At 58.9% G+C, this 14,864-nt stretch overlaps 6 protein-coding genes across 6 annotated transcripts; 3 read left to right on the top strand and 3 right to left on the bottom strand.

The window, feature by feature from the left end:
* Window positions 1-951: 951 nt before the first annotated feature.
* Window positions 952-2,625, bottom strand: GGTG_13794 (hypothetical protein; the record flags this gene model as incomplete). The annotated part of the gene is made up of 1 exon (XM_009231714.1): window positions 952-2,625. One exon carries the CDS (start codon window positions 2,623-2,625, stop codon window positions 952-954), a length of 1,674 nt encoding a protein of 557 aa, XP_009229978.1.
* Window positions 2,626-3,909: 1,284 nt separating this feature from the next.
* On the bottom strand, window positions 3,910-6,467 carry GGTG_13793 (cytochrome P450). Its single transcript, XM_009231713.1, has 4 exons — window positions 5,680-6,467; window positions 4,871-5,596; window positions 4,718-4,799; window positions 3,910-4,646 (listed from the first exon to the last, which is right to left on the bottom strand). Exons 1-4 carry the CDS (start codon window positions 6,062-6,064, stop codon window positions 4,232-4,234), a joined length of 1,608 nt encoding a protein of 535 aa, XP_009229977.1. The 5' UTR covers window positions 6,065-6,467; the 3' UTR covers window positions 3,910-4,231.
* Window positions 6,468-6,771: 304 nt separating this feature from the next.
* Window positions 6,772-6,981, top strand: GGTG_13792 (hypothetical protein; the record flags this gene model as incomplete). The annotated part of the gene is made up of 1 exon (XM_009231712.1): window positions 6,772-6,981. The coding sequence occupies one exon, from the start codon at window positions 6,772-6,774 to the stop codon at window positions 6,979-6,981; it is 210 nt and encodes a 69-aa protein (XP_009229976.1).
* A 3,010-nt stretch (window positions 6,982-9,991) lies between these two features.
* On the top strand, window positions 9,992-10,258 carry GGTG_13791 (hypothetical protein; the record flags this gene model as incomplete). Its single annotated transcript, XM_009231711.1, has 1 exon — window positions 9,992-10,258. One exon carries the CDS (start codon window positions 9,992-9,994, stop codon window positions 10,256-10,258), a length of 267 nt encoding a protein of 88 aa, XP_009229975.1.
* A 392-nt stretch (window positions 10,259-10,650) lies between these two features.
* Window positions 10,651-13,729, top strand: GGTG_13790 (pH-response regulator protein palA/RIM20). Its single transcript, XM_009231710.1, has 4 exons — window positions 10,651-10,781; window positions 10,918-11,164; window positions 11,263-13,223; window positions 13,294-13,729. The coding sequence occupies exons 1-4, from the start codon at window positions 10,777-10,779 to the stop codon at window positions 13,610-13,612; spliced, it is 2,532 nt and encodes an 843-aa protein (XP_009229974.1). The 5' UTR covers window positions 10,651-10,776; the 3' UTR covers window positions 13,613-13,729.
* On the bottom strand, window positions 13,658-14,864 carry GGTG_13789 (hypothetical protein). The gene has a single exon (XM_009231709.1). It carries the CDS (start codon window positions 14,848-14,850, stop codon window positions 13,864-13,866), a length of 987 nt encoding a protein of 328 aa, XP_009229973.1. The 5' UTR covers window positions 14,851-14,864; the 3' UTR covers window positions 13,658-13,863.

Genomic DNA, 14,864 nt, shown 5'->3' with positions numbered 1-14,864 from the left:
GTTGGCGGCAGTGTCGAGCTCGGCGCACTTGGCTGGGGGATCCGAACGGCCCGGATGTGGTGACAACCCAATGTAACATCGGCTAGTCCGGAACAGGCAAGTCGACTGCCGAAAGCGGCAGGTCGGCCATCGGAGCGGCGTCGAGCCCCTCCTGGACCCCATCCTGCGATGCATGGGCAAAGGCAATAAATGGGGCGCGATAACGGTGTAAGGTGTAAGCTTTTCTAGTGCCACCCGCCATCTCGCCATCTATTCCGACGTTGGTTCATCTTTGCGGGATTGCTTCTAGGATCGATCCTTCGCTTCGTGTTCTGACCCTGACATGCATCCCTGCCGTCGCTGGGACCTGAGCGTTGCCTCTGGGATCCCGCATGTTCGTCGGCGGGGCATCCGTGACGCCATCTCCGGCGCGGTGGCTTCCAGGAGAGGCCTGACCCGGTCGAACACCGTCCCTCGACTCGCAGTCGTCGTCACCCCGTGTGGGCAATGTGGGGTGGGGACGCGGTCGTTCGTGTAGGGCAGCTGCTGATGATGGTGCTAAATCCAAAGCCGCCTCGTGTCGTCCTCGTTGTCGGGCATGTCGTCGATTCAACGGTTGTCGGCGTCGCGCGGCGCCGTCCCCAGCAAGGCCGAGCGCTGTTGGGATGACGGAACCCGCTTTGCCGCTAGTCAGGGGGGGGTTAAAGGCAACTCGCTCAAGTGGTTAGGCATTTTCATGCAGTAGACCGCGCCGCAGACACGATCCACAACAAAGGTAGCAACAGACGACCAAACGTAGAAAGGTTTGACGGTTCGACAATATAGCCTACCGGATATCCATTGCAGTTTTTCCACGCTTATACTGATACAAGGCTGATAACGGACTGTGGGTGGCGTCTTTCAACATCAAAACATTCCTATTTCTTCTTCTTAGCAGTAACCAAACAAAAAAAATATAACACCCCTCATCAATCACAAAATCCAGACCAGCTCAACAACGCCGTCGTTCTCGCTCATGCGGTTGCCCGCCCAGTCGACCCACCGCTGGTCCTCGGCCTTGCGGACGTAGATCTGCGACACACTCCCGTCGGGTCTCAGCGCGCTCTCCTGCAGGTCCCACGAGAGCTTGCGCCCCGTGCGCGCGAGGCTCCCGCGCTGCGTGCCGAGCGCGAAGTCGAGGTTCCAGCCCTTGTCGTCGGGCGCCGGCCAAAAGGTGCGCTCCATCTGGTCCGTATCCAGGTCGTCCATGCCGAGCGGGTAGCGCGCGACGCTGAAGCCGGCCGAGAGGACGAAGCCGTCCCGGGTCCGGAACCGCTGCAGCGTGCAGTCCTCGCCGCAGAGGTGCGCGTGCCGCGTGTACGCGAGCGGGTACCCAATGTGCCACATGCCGCCGCGGTAGTGGTGCAGCGACAGCGGCTTGATCCCGGACTCGTAGAAGCCCGAAGGGTCGCCCATCAGGTCGAGCTGCCAGAGCTCCGGGACCATGGAGAGCCGGACCGGGGTGTTCTCGTAGACGCACTTGCGCAGCAGGATGTCGCCCTGCGGGCCCCAGCCGCTGTCGGCCTCGGCGATCTTGCGCTCCGTCCGGCAGCTGTCGTACGCGGCCGCGACCTCGGACGCGAGCGGCACCGATATGAAGACGCCGGCGCCCCCGAACGCCTGCGCCCCATGCCGGTCCACGTTGTTAGCGTCCTCGGACAGCGTGCCGACGTAGAGCGGCCGCGACGTGTCGAAGCGCGCCATGCGCTCGACCAGGGCGTGCGGCGAGGGGAAGAAGGTGTCGTCGTCGCACGCCACGAGCCACTTGCGCGTCCACCGGGCCGGGTGGCGATACATTGCGGGCACGAGCGACAGGTAGCGGACCGCCATGGGGTCCTTGGAGTCGGAGCGTTGCACGTCGGCGTCGATGCCGGCCGACTTGAGGCGGTTGCGGGCCGCGCGCAGCTCGAGCCACGACGCGTCGATGAGCAGGAGCAGCAGCTTGCCGCCGTTGGAGCGCCCGCGCGAGTCGGTCAGCCAGTAGGCCCACTCGTCCACGGAACTGGTGCGCGGGTCGCTGAAGCGCTTGTATGTCGTCGAGACGCCAAAGAGGAAGTCGGACAGGTTCGCGGTGGATGGGAATGGCGACTTGGTGACAGGCAGGTGGAGCGGCTCGGGGCCGGGGCAGGGTGTGTCCGAGGCCGTACGAGTCTCGGTGTCGACGAGGCGGAACTCGCCAGGCAGGAACCTCTCGTCGACTTCTGTCATGGCACTGCGCTCGATATCCTGGCGTGAAATCTGGACGTGGCGCCTATAGTACTCAAACTTGGGCTGCAGGCCATAGCGTACCTGCAGCTTGCGCAAGTGGGCAAAGTCGTCCTCGCAGCCCATCGTCTCGGCGTCAAACCTGGCACCTGCTGTGTTCTCGGTCGAGTTCGGTGGGCTTGGTGATGGCCATACAGGCGTGTTTGATAGCGGCCGTTGCCCCCCATGTTGTCTGAAGCTATCGGTGGTAACGAGAACAGCCCTGCGGAGTTCCGAGGAGCTGGAGGAGAGTAGCGACAGGCTGATGAGTATCAAGGAGATGGCTGCCAAGACGATTGCTCTGCCAAATGGGCTCCGCATGTGGAGGAAGCGGTATATGCGTGGTGGTATTGTGGTGCCCATGACGTATAGATTTTGGACGCGCATTCCGACGCCACTAGCGAGTGTGGTATCGAAAACGAAAAGTCGTAGTAGGGTCCAGGTATTTAAGTGTCTCGGTATGCAGGGCCTGTCCGAGAGATGGACGGCGACTCGATTTCGTCAAAGCTGGGCGGCCTGACACTCAACATCGGCGAGTTAATGGGACAGACGAAGGTGGCGGGAACGGCGATCGGACGAGGAGAGGCCGTCCAGGTGGTGACTGTCTCGGACGGAGGGCGGTCAATATAAAGACCTTTGACCGGGACGTCTGGGACTGGGCGTTCAGGGCTCCGCGGTGCGCTTTGGCCTGCGAGGACGCGCAGGTTCGGAGGAGGAGCGCTGGGCTGATGGAAGAAAATTGAGAGGAGGTGGACAACGGAGAAGGAAGGTGCCCCGATTGGCACAAAATGGAAAAAAACCAAAAGCTTGGGCACGTTTCCAAGTGACGCAGACGGTCGCGGAAGGAACGTAAATTCAAGAAGACGAAGGTCCAACCCTGATTCGAGAGACGAGACGATCACGCCGTGAGAATGGAGGAACGTCGGATGATGCTCCGAGTAAAAAAGAGAGCAGACTTCTGCAACTGGTGAGGTTTATATCCTTGTCGGCGGTTTTCTTGTCCCCTTTCCACCCCTCGATGTCGTTTGTACCTGGAAATAGCCTCGAGATGTTGGCAATGGCGTAAATCATCCATCAGCCAGAACCACCATCTCCACGCTTGGATTCCAGCACGGTCAGATCAAGCCCCGAGCGAGGAAACCACTTCCCGTCCAGATAAACTTCCACGCATGGGGCGGAAGGCGCACATAAGAGCTCAATCACGTCAATGACCCTGACATACATCTCTTTCTCCTGTAAGCAGGGCTTCATGACCGGGCATGGTGCAGTCAGCATTCCTAGTTTCAACCCATATCGTCCCAAAAGATGGAGCTCCCTTGAAATCCATCCCATTTCCTGATCTCTACGGGTCCTGATGTACTCTCCTACAGATGAAACTCTACACATGCGTACCGTTGTAGATATTTTGCCATCAAGCGGATAGATCCGAATCTCTCCGGATCCCGTGTGAGAAAAGGGATGGCCGACGGTACGTCCGAGGCCGCATCAGAGTCGCCCGGCACGCCAAGTGGTTGCCCGCCACCCCAAAGCGCGGGCCGCAGTGCCGTCAAATGGGCTCGGCATCCGAGTTGGTGGTATATCTCCTCCGATGTGATCTAGGATCGGAAATATTCCTGGACACAGACTTCGGTCCATGCTTTTCGCCGTCGCCCGATGCTGTAGTGCAAGATCATAAGGTATCGTCTTTAATAGCTCAAACAAACTCCGTTCACGCTTTAATAAACATATTGAATGGCTTCTCTCCTTCAATGGAGAAGAAACCCCCAGATCGCTTCGTCTACCCTTTCCTAGGGAATCCCGATACCCAACTGCCGTCGCTTTATAGCAAAAAAGGAGTGACCAAATCACAGATAACAAAAAAACGAGACCTGGTGCTGAAAAGCACTGTTTGGGTTACCCGCAACAGTCCCAGTCCCAGTCCCAGCCTCGCGGCATCTATAAAGCTGTACCCAACGACAAACCCCGGGCTTTAATCCTCGACCTTGAGCGTCGGCCGCACCTGCTCGTAGTTGTGCATGATCTTGGCCGCGCGCGCCTCGCTCCGGGGCGCAAAGGTCATCTGCCACGGGTCCGGCTCCAGGATGACGTGGCTGTTGGTGGCCTGGGTGTCGATGGGGATGATCTCGCCCGTGCGCTGGTCCACCTTTTGCGCCATGTTGAAGCCCCAGAGCACGGCCGCGGCCGTCACGAACATCTCGTCGTCGACAATGTTCTGCCCCAGGCACGTGCGCCGGCCCCAGCCGAACGAGTGCATGCCGACGCCGTCGCGGAAGTTGGGGTACTTTGTCAGCGGCTCCTGGAACGTCGGCCACCCGGCCTCGAGGTAGCGCTCCGGCCGGAAGTTCTCCGGGTCCGGGTAGCGCTCCGGGACGCGGTTGATGCTCCTGTGTTGGAGGTTATGGGTTAGCATGCTGACAAGGATTGAGGTTGGCGTCAGCTGGGATCAGCAGCTTACCATTCGCATGCCAGGACAATGGTGCCCTTCTTGATGGTCACTCCGCGGTAGACGTCATCCTTCTCGGCTTGGTGAGGCACACCTGAAAGAAGCAACATGTTAGAATCAGGAAGCAAGCAGCCATCACGCGGGAAACAAAAGTCTAATGCTTACCCAGAGGCACACCAGACCTCCACCGGACGGTTTCCTTGAGGATGGCGCGGACGGTAGGCAGGTCGGCAAAGTTGGCCAGCGTGGGCATCTCGTCGCCGCAGACGCGGTCGATCTCTTCCTGCGCCTTCTTCTGCCACTCGGGGAACAGGGCCATGGCCATGAGGAAGAACTTTGTGGGGCCCGAGATGGTGACGACGCCGACGAGGTTGAAGAAGCCAATCATGCAGCTCGCGAACAACTCCTCGTCGCGGTCCTGCGTCAGCGTCTCGTTGCCGCCGGCCCGGACCTGCTCCATGTAGCGGTACGCCCACGTGTCCTTGGGCAGCTCGCCGGCCAGGAAGCGCCGCTTGGAGATGTCGTAGTTGTCGAGCCACCAGGCGCGCTGCTCGGCCTCGCGCTTGACCTCGTACTGCTTCCAGGGGTTGACCTTCCAGGGCAGGAACCAGAGCGGCGCGACCGTGTTGGTGATGGGGCCCGACACCGACATGCAGTGCAGCGTCGTGTCGGCCGACATGCCGTTCTTGGCGCCCTGCTGCGCCTGGTCCCAGGCCAGCCGGCTCATGATGCGGCCGCAGTGCTCGCGCGTGTAGCAGTAGAACCGGGACGGGTCCGCCAGCAGCATGGCCAGGTACTTGGTGGTCTCGGCCTCGACGTGCCCGTAGAAGTGGTTGCGGTAGGCCTCGGCCATGGCGGCGTGGACCCATTTGCGCTGGCGCTGCCAGTGGTCTGAGATGAGAGATTGTTCGACGTCAGTTCCTGGTTCTGCATATCAAGAACTCTTAAAGACAAAAAGAATGGGCCATGCTCACCATGCCTGTCCATCAGAGCAACATAGCCAATGCCCTCCTTGTGTCCAATGAGCGAGCGGATCTGCGGGCGGCCCGAGTAGATGTGGCCGCGCTTGACGAGCAGCTCCTCGGCGATCTTCTCATCCGAGACAACGACGAAGGTGGTGTCGACGGCGCGGGTCTGGTAGATGGGGCCGTGGATGTCGGCCCACTCCTTGAACTTGAGCCAGAGCTGGAACCGCGGGAGGTCGTGTATCCGCCCCACGATGGGGAACTGCTTGGGGCCCGGGAACTTGGCCTCGCCTTCCTTGCCCTTCTTCTTGTTCCAGCTGAGTATCTGCTTGAGCACCGAGAACAGAAGGCTCGGCACCGCCAGGTACAGGAGGAGGATCATGCTGTCCCTCATGGCTGCTAGCGGGCGCGGCGCGGTGGCGCCGTCGTGTCTCGTATGAAACTAAGAGTGTTTATAGGATGAGAGTGCTGGCTATACCAGACTCCTTGGGCCGCAGCCGAACTCAGGGTCCTCTGATCCCTGTGCTCACCGGGCCGCGGGGGGGTGGTGAAGGGTATAAGACGAAAGGGGGAGACCTCAGGGGTCGGGAACACAAGAGGCGAACCGCCTGCACACCGAGAGATAATGACAAGAGAAAGGTACTTGGGGCTACTGAGGGAATGAGAACGAGGAGCTGCAGTGCAGGTACGACAGCTGTTATATAGGGACGGAGAAGGAATGGGAGTGGGGGTGGTGGTCTGGGTCGAGGCGGGCTAGCTATTCCCTTCCAGGTTGCTCACACAGCTCTGTCCATCCCACCCAAACATCTCACCAAGGGGCGCCAGGGATCATCGAGACAGACTGCTGTGTTTCGAGACGGTCAAGAATGGAGCTAAATTTGTGGCCACCAACTCAGCTTCCCCCCTCCGGACACCCAAGCCAGGTCCGAGGAAGAGGGGCCGCCAACAGGATGGAGGATGGTGTGCCACCGGCGGGTTGGGCCTGGAATGGTGCCATGTGTCTGGCACCGGAGGGGGGGCAAGGGACATGGCCGGTCCAATACCGTGGAATTTCGGTCACAACGCATATTGCACATGCAGACTGCACATGCACGCTGGCCAATGTACGCGCCCTTCTCTGGGCAAGTTAAGCGAACTGGTTTGCTCCTGGGCGGCAGCGAAAATACCAGGGTCGGAGACGAGGTGTGCGGCCTGTTCCCGGTCCGTACTCTTGATATCCCCTTGTCCGCGGCTCCAGGAGCCTGGCGGACCGATGGGCGAGGAGGAAGGACCCCTCCTCCCGCCTCGCTCGGCCTCTCGCGCCTTCTGTAATCGCGTTGGACAAAGGATACGTCAAACTGCCTAACAGGCAGAGAGACAGCCCGTCTGGATGCAAGGAGAGACGGAGGGGTGGCTGGCGGTGCTCGGATTTGAATCCAAACGCGGCTAGCGAGCCCCAGAGAGATGCCAGCGATGCAGACTCGGGCTGTTATCATCGGCGCCCACTGGCCTCGGGCGCGCCGGCCGAGCAGTCCGCGCCGTCTCTATCGTTAGGCGCCCACTTCTAGAGGCGCCGACCAAGAATCTAACCCAAGATCGGGTGGACTTTCGGCAGAACCAGACTGGCGGCGGCAAAGATCATGCCAACAGGTAGAAAATCGAGGGAGATCACGCAAATCATGCTCGGGGTAAGCCAATGCGAGCCCCCTCTGTTGCCTCTCAATGATGTTGCAAGTGGCCGCACCGGCGCCTCCTCGAAGAGGCGTGATGAGGGGTAGAGAAGGACCAGGGGGTGGGGTGTAGGCAGGGTTGGGAATTAAGTCATTTAAGTCACTCGTTAAGTCAGTAAAAAGTCACAGTTTAAAGCTTAATATTAAATTAACTATTATAGTTATAAGTATAAAAATACCACCATTAAATACAGAAAACTCAGTTTTATATAAATAATATTTAAAATATTTAATTACATAATTATATATCACGTAATTTGCATTAAGTTATTTTTTTAAGTCATTTTCAGCTTTTTTTTTGACTAATTGTGACTTAATGCATTTTTACCCGCTTATATACCATTTTTAAGTTATATAAACTTATATTATATTTTCTTTTGCTATTTGTTTATATAAATACGAAGAAATAAACGTTCTACCTATTTTTGTTGATTTTAGATTTTATTGCAAAGTTTGACTTAAAAAATGACTTAATGACTTAATTGTGACTTAATTCCCAACCCTGGGTGTAGGTATCGACCAGATTGGTGGCCCTGCTGATTCACCAAGCATCCCGAAGCGGAAAGGTAGGGGTATGTGCATTTACGCCCGTTGGAGCCTGCGCAGCCCTGGCACATCCTCGATGAGCACCTTGACAGTTTCGATTTGTGACAACCCACTTGGGAAATGGATGAGCAAGCAGGAACAGTTCAGCAGGAACAGTTCAATATCGGCAAGAAGGAATACGGGAATCTTGGTCCCATTCCATTGCAAATCGGGAAAACTCGTGGTTCACACCGTCTCATGTTGCTGTGCCTTCCATCTAATGACGGCATGCTCACCGCGGGGGCGGGGAGCTTCTCTCGAAACCGCTATGCCGCCGGTCTAGGCAAAGGTGGGGAGGGTTGGAAAACCGGCTGACACGCCCTGGCGAATCCCCAGTCGCTACCGGGAAACTTGGGAGCCAACTAAAAGCGGCTTAGCCCGCGGTGAACAGGGGTCATCGAGTGCGGGTGGGGCTCCTCCGGGATACAAAGTTGGGGATGTCCGGAGAGCTTGTTGCATAACGGCCTCAGCCTTAATGGAGACCGATACGACCGGTGGGCACTACTGCGATGGGCCTGGTCGTATCCCCGCGCCCGATTCACCAGATACGAAGGTTGGGCAACACGTTCACACGCTCTAAAATATTACACCCCGTCCATCTCGCCCGGTCTTATCTGGCCACATACACAAACATGTGCCTTGCATCAGTCGTTCGGCCGACTTCAGAATTCTCGTCCGATGAGTGAAAATTTCTAATCAATACCCGGGAGATTGGCGCTACATGCGTCATGGAGATGCCATCTGAATGTTCTTATGGACATCCACATAGGTCAGCGCTGTGCTCCTTCGTCTCAAGAATGATGGCTGCGATATTGAATGGCTGCGAACGCCATGGGACTACTCCTCGAGGGCGCGGAACACAGCTATCAACGTCGAGGATCGAAGGAACTTAGATCCGTCGCCTCATGAGACGTCTCGGTAGCCTGTAGGGAACGGTTCCCCCGTCCCAGCCCCCCATGTTCCGTGCGGCGACAAGGCAGCAGAATCAGCCCGCCCAAGTGCTTGGTACCATGTATGCGTGGTACCCCAGTTATAAGGCATAATCGAGGGCAGGAGGCAGGCTAGACATGCAATTAATCACCGCGGGCCTAGGTAAAACACCCGGCTGGGCTGCATGGCCCGGGGTGGACAATTCCTGCTGTCCCCACGGATAGACCCTTGGCCAGCCAATCGACACGCCTCGGCGATGCAGGCTTCGGTTGTGAACCCACACAAGTGAGCCTGCCCTTGTATTTAGACACAGCCCGGCGTCTGGCATTTCTTCTGTCGATCGGATATGGAGATCATGGAAGGAGGTGCCCTCGTTTGCGCTACAACGGAGACCGACCGAGCAGGCTGTATTCCTCCAGTCATCCATCCTCGGTGATTGAGTGGATTCTGGAGATGTCAACAGAGCGGAACGAGGAAGAGGGCGACGCCCTGGAATGCTTGACAGATGTCTCATGTCGAAAGCCAAGGAACCGCGAGGAGTTGCTGCGCAAAGAAACGCTCACTCCCGTCTGTGTACTTTAGCGGATGCAAACAGATACAGACACTAGCCAAGTTCGTACAGCAATGTGCGTAATGTCGAGGTAAACAAGTTGCCGGCAGGTCCCGTACCCCCATGTGTCAACCTCGCCAGCCTCGGGGCTGAGAGAAGCCCCGGGACCGAGGGATACTGAAAAGGCCTCTTGGCCATCCTGAAGACCTAAATAGATAAAAGACGCCCGCGTTTAGCTAGGAAATGCGCCGTCGATGGCACTCCAGTCGAATTATGGGCCCCAAGATCTCGATCAAGTCCACCACAGCCCTGTCACCAGTCGGCATGGGATGAGCATCCTGCCTGCAGCTTTAGGCAACACCGAAGCTTGTTTGACGCCTTCTGATTGACTAGTAGTTGTTAGCGCCATGCCCTTGGAGGCTGGACTAGAGGTATGGTCTCGGGCCGGCTGGCAGGTGATAACGCCTCCACCCCTCCATGAAAGCGCTATGGCAAGCCGGCGGGGGTGATCCAAGGCGGGCACTCTCAGTTGCCAATATCTGCCAGCATGCTGGCACGGTGGGATTGCGATGGGTCGGGCAGCACAACAATCCGCTTGATCCTATTGCCGTTGAAGAGAGTTTTCGTATCGGCGAGGAAGAAGCAAAAGGTGCTGATGGCCACACAGCCTAAGACGGGAGAGGATGGGCCTTGCTACGCGCCTGACGCCAGATCACAGCGTGGCTTCGCTGAAGCAGAAAAGCGGCATAAGACCCCTTCTCGGGGGCTTCTTGTCAGCGATGGCGCCCACCCGCTGACGCGTGGCGTCGAGTGAATCGGCGAGCACAGACATGGCTAGCGCGCCTATAGCGTATGGCTGTGACTGTCCAAAAAAGAAGAACGAAGGCCAGCATGACGAGACCGAAGAAGCAACTCTGCAGAAGCTCCTTTGACACATGGATGTTTGATTGGCAACGCGAGCCTGTGCCGTTGACGTGTCTGTGCAGCGTGGCGGAAAGGGTCCAGGGGACGGACTCGGCGGCGTCGGTGGCCGGCCATAGCTGTGACCGAGCGGCTAGAATCCCGAATGTGGAGCCCCGGCTGGAGAGCTTTAGATTTAGATGCCTGAGGCCATGAAAGCTGACGCCACCCAATCAGACCCCTTGTTCCCATCCTACCCCGCCGAGCCATTGGATGAGGTCATGGTGGGGTTCCGGATTTGGGACAAGATCGCAAACAACAGCCGCTCCAGGACGACCTAAACGTGCCCAAAGCCGACGGGGACGTCCATCCTGGGAGAAAGCCGAGCTGAAACGGCGCTCAGAGCTCAGCTCGCTGGCAGGGCCCCCAAAAATGTCGTGAGTGCAACATATCGGACGTGTCGGCGTCGCTGGCGGCCACGCAGCCCTTCAGCCCTGGTTCAGCGGACAAGGAGGTCAAGCTAGGCTCAGGGTGACCGTTATGCCGGGGTACTAACTCTGTCTGCTCAAACAGGCAAACCACCAATCAGCTGGCTGTGCCGCTCCGGCGGGCCACCCACCTGTCGTACGCCCCAGCGGTCCGCCAGTACATCTCCAACAAGTATGACCAGCACCCGGACATGTTCCGCAAGGATATCGAGGTCATCGACGCCCTCCGCCGTGACGCCGTCAATGTCCGAGAGGCCCATGCTAGTGGTATCCAGAAGCTGCAGGCCTACGCCGCTCAGCTAGTGTGGATCAGCGGCAAGTTCCCCATCGATGTATGTGCCTCCCCTGACTTATCTGCCACTACTGCCTAGACATGTCCGATTCGGCGCGGACGATACACAACCGGCAGACTAACCACCGAGCTGCCTAGATCGGTGCCGACTTCTCGTGGTATCCTGCCCTCGGCTACAACACGGAGCGCCCGATGGTGCGAAACAACCTGCAATACGAACTGCTCAACGTTCTCTACAACCTGGCCGCACTATACTGCCAGCTAGCCATCTCGTCCAACAGCCATGGCGACGCCAACGCCATCAAGGCCGCAGCCAACTACTACTCGCACGCCGCCGGCGTGCTCCGTCACATGAAGACATCCGTGTTGCCCGAGCTACGCATGCCCGACCCTCCAGAGGACATGGACGAGACCACCCTTGAGTCTCTAACGCAGCTCATGCTTGCCCAGAGCCAAGAGTGCTTCTGGCGCAAGGCCGTCACCGAGCACTACAAGGATGCCACTGTTGCCAAGCTGGCTGCTCGCGTCTCGGACCTTTACAACGACGCCGCCGAGGCTGCTATGAAGAGCCAGGCCATCAGCTCTGCCTGGATTCACCACATCAGCGCGAAGCACCACTTCTTCGCCGCAGCTGCCCAGTACCGTGCCTCGCTTGACTGTCTCGAGAAGCGTCGATACGGTGAGGAGATTGCACGTCTGCGTGATGCCGTCGCGTGTACCGATGAGGGACTCCGCCAGGCCCGTGGTGGTTACATCAAAGAGGGAGTCGTCAACGAGATTAAGGCTCTCAAGACGCGTGCCGAAGAGGACCTGAAGCGCGCCGAGCGCGATAATGATGTCATCTATCTGGTTCCCGTGCCTGCAAAGCCGGAGCTCAAGGTCCTAGACCGCGCAAACTTGGCCATCGCGCGCGTGCCGCCCCAAGTTGCAAACCCCCATGACCACCTTGGGGAGCAGGCCGAGTTTGGCCCTGCCCTGTTTACGAAACTGGTGCCCTTCGCCGTCCACATGGCCGTATCCATATATGAGGAAAGGCGAGACAGGCTGATGAACCAAAACATCATTCATGAGCTCGAGACCCTAACAGAGAAGCTACATGAGATGCTCTCATCGCTGAATCTGCCTGGCTCACTCCAAGCGCTGGAAAAGCCGCTCGGTCTGCCAGGGTCGCTCATCCAGCACGCCGAGGAGATCCGGCAAGCCGACGCCCTCCACCGGATTCACCGCAGCTTCGCTGACATTGAGAAGCTCCGGTCTAGCGACCAGGCAGTGTTTGAGGAGGGCAAATCGTTGCTAGGTGCCGAGGAGGAGGAAGACCAACACTTGCGTCGAAAGTATGGCACTCAGCGTTGGACCCGTCCAGAGTCACGTCAAGACCCCAGCGGCGGCGCCAAGCTTTGGGGTCAGGTCTCCGAAGTCTCTGGCTATTTGGCGTCGTCAACCTCGTCTGATGCCATCGTGCGCGAGAAGTTCAGCGCGGTTGAGGATACGCTTCTTATTCTCGCCGGCCCCGACCGAGGGCTCATGGACTTTGTGCCCTCGAGTCGGCGCACTGAGATCCCAGAGTCTGTGAAGCCAGCTCTTGGCCGCCTGCGCGGCGCCTACAACGATGTTCTCCGGTTGGAGAGCCGGCGCCGCAAGCGCATCGAGTCTCTCCGCGAGCGCGCCCGTGCGGATGATATCAAGCCCGAGATGCTGCGCGAAGCCGCCCGCCTCGAACGTGCCTACCCCGGCACACAGCTTGCCGCCGCGCACTTTGATGACTTCTTCGAGCGTCGCCTTGACTCCATGTACGAGGACGACTTGGCGCTGGTCGAACGCGAGGCCGACGAGCAGGAGAAGGTGCTGGCCGAAGTCGGCCGAGTAAACCGCGAGTTCGAGGCGCAGAGACGCGCTACGGCCGCGTCGTCGGGTGGGCGCGAACGCGAGGCGGCGCTGCAGAAGCTTGATGCCGCCTTTTACAAGTACAAGGAGATCGTCAGCAACGTCGAGGTAGGACGCAAGTTCTACAATGACCTCAGCAAAATCGTTGGCCAGTATAGGGATCAGTGCCGCGTCTGGGTCGCCGAACGGCGGCGGGACGCAAGAAGTCTTGAGGAGTACGTTCTGTCCCCTTCTTTCTTTCTTCTTTCGTCTACTGATTTCCACTGCTAACACGACTTCACAAAGCGAAATATCTATGCCAACACTCTCATCTCTTTCCCTTCGCGATAATGCACCGCCGCCCCAACAGTTTTATGCCACGCAACCGCAGCCCCCGCCACCACAGCAGCAGTCGCCACAGCCACAGCAGCAAGAAGCACCGTCATCACATATGCCACCCACTCATAGACCAGTACCCTCACAGCAGATGTGGTCACAGGGCATGGCGATAAAGTTTGGGAATCCTACAAGTCCCGGTGACACTTCAGAGACCCCACAGCAGCAGCCACCTCCAGGTCCCAAACCTGGGACATGGGATCCCAGTGCGGGTATCCGATTCGGCTAGTTGCTATTCCCGGACATTTGACTACTCTGCTCGATGTATCTGGAACGGATGTAACATGTAAAATGTATTGGTACGAGTAGCATAGGCCGGCGCTCTATTTACATCAATTTGCTTCCACTATTGTCTCAATCATTTGTGAAAGGGGCCTGCCTCAGGACTAACTTCTTCGCCCAAAAGCTGTTTAACAAAGTGGCTGATTATGCCGTTCGAAGATGAAGCAAGATGGCGCCACCCAAGATTATAGGATACAATTACCTCTTGATCGTGACAACTACGACAATACCCCAGCCGCTCATGCTTTCCCACACTCCAAAATCATTCTCCTTCCTGAAAGTAATCTCGTCGGCCCGCACGGTCATGTTGACGCGCTCGTCCTGGCCGAGGATCGGCGAAGCAGCGACCGTCGGCGACGACTGCGGGTTCGGCGAGGTAGGTGTAGACGACGACTCCCCTCCCTTCCTGCTGCGGCCCCACCCCCACCCGCTCCTCTTCTTCTTCTCCTCCACGACGGCGGCCTGCACGGCGCGCCGCTCCGTCCTGACCACGGGGGCCGGCTGCAGGTAGGCGGCCAGGCGGCGGGCCGCGCCCTCGTCACGCCACCACCACCACGATGCGGCCTGCTGCCCGTCGCCCGAGCCGGCGGCGTCGTCGCCCCAGCGGCCCCACTCGTCGAACAGGTTCTCGGTCCGCGACGACCAGTCGCGCTCGGGCCGGAGGCTGCTGTTGGCGCTGGCGGCGCTGGTCGGCGTCTTTTCCGTCACTGGTGTCGTCGTAGGCCCCGTGCTATGCTTGACGTCGCTACTACCGCCGCCGCCGTCCTTGCCGTCCTTGCCGTCCACCACCACCACCACTGCCGGTTCGGGCAGCTCGAGCCGGACCAGCTGCACCAGCTCGCCCTCGCGGCGGCGCTCGGCGGCGCACGTCAGGCCCCAGGGCTGCGGCACCGCGGCGGCCGGGACAAAGGTCAGCTCTGCCGCGGGCGGCGGGCGCGGCAGCGAGACGATGTCGGCCAGAAAGGCCTCGAGGTGCGGCAGCACGCGCTCGACCACGTCCAGGTCCGAGGCGGCCTGGCGCGTGGAGCGGGCGCGCTGCGACTCGCGCAGGCGCTCCGGCAGCGTCGAGAGGTGCGCGGCCAGGTGCGACGTGTAGAGCGACGGGTTGAGGGACCCGACGGGGCGGGTGGGCGAGAGGCCGGCGCCGGGGCTTTCGGAGTAGGGGGGTGGTGGGAGGTCGGACATTGCTCTTTTTTTCT

Source organism: Gaeumannomyces tritici (assembly GCF_000145635.1).
Source record: "Gaeumannomyces tritici R3-111a-1 unplaced genomic scaffold supercont2.53, whole genome shotgun sequence".
In the NCBI taxonomy this organism is placed as follows: Eukaryota; Fungi; Ascomycota; class Sordariomycetes; order Magnaporthales; family Magnaporthaceae; genus Gaeumannomyces; species Gaeumannomyces tritici.
This window is presented reverse-complemented; position numbering and strand designations above follow the sequence as displayed.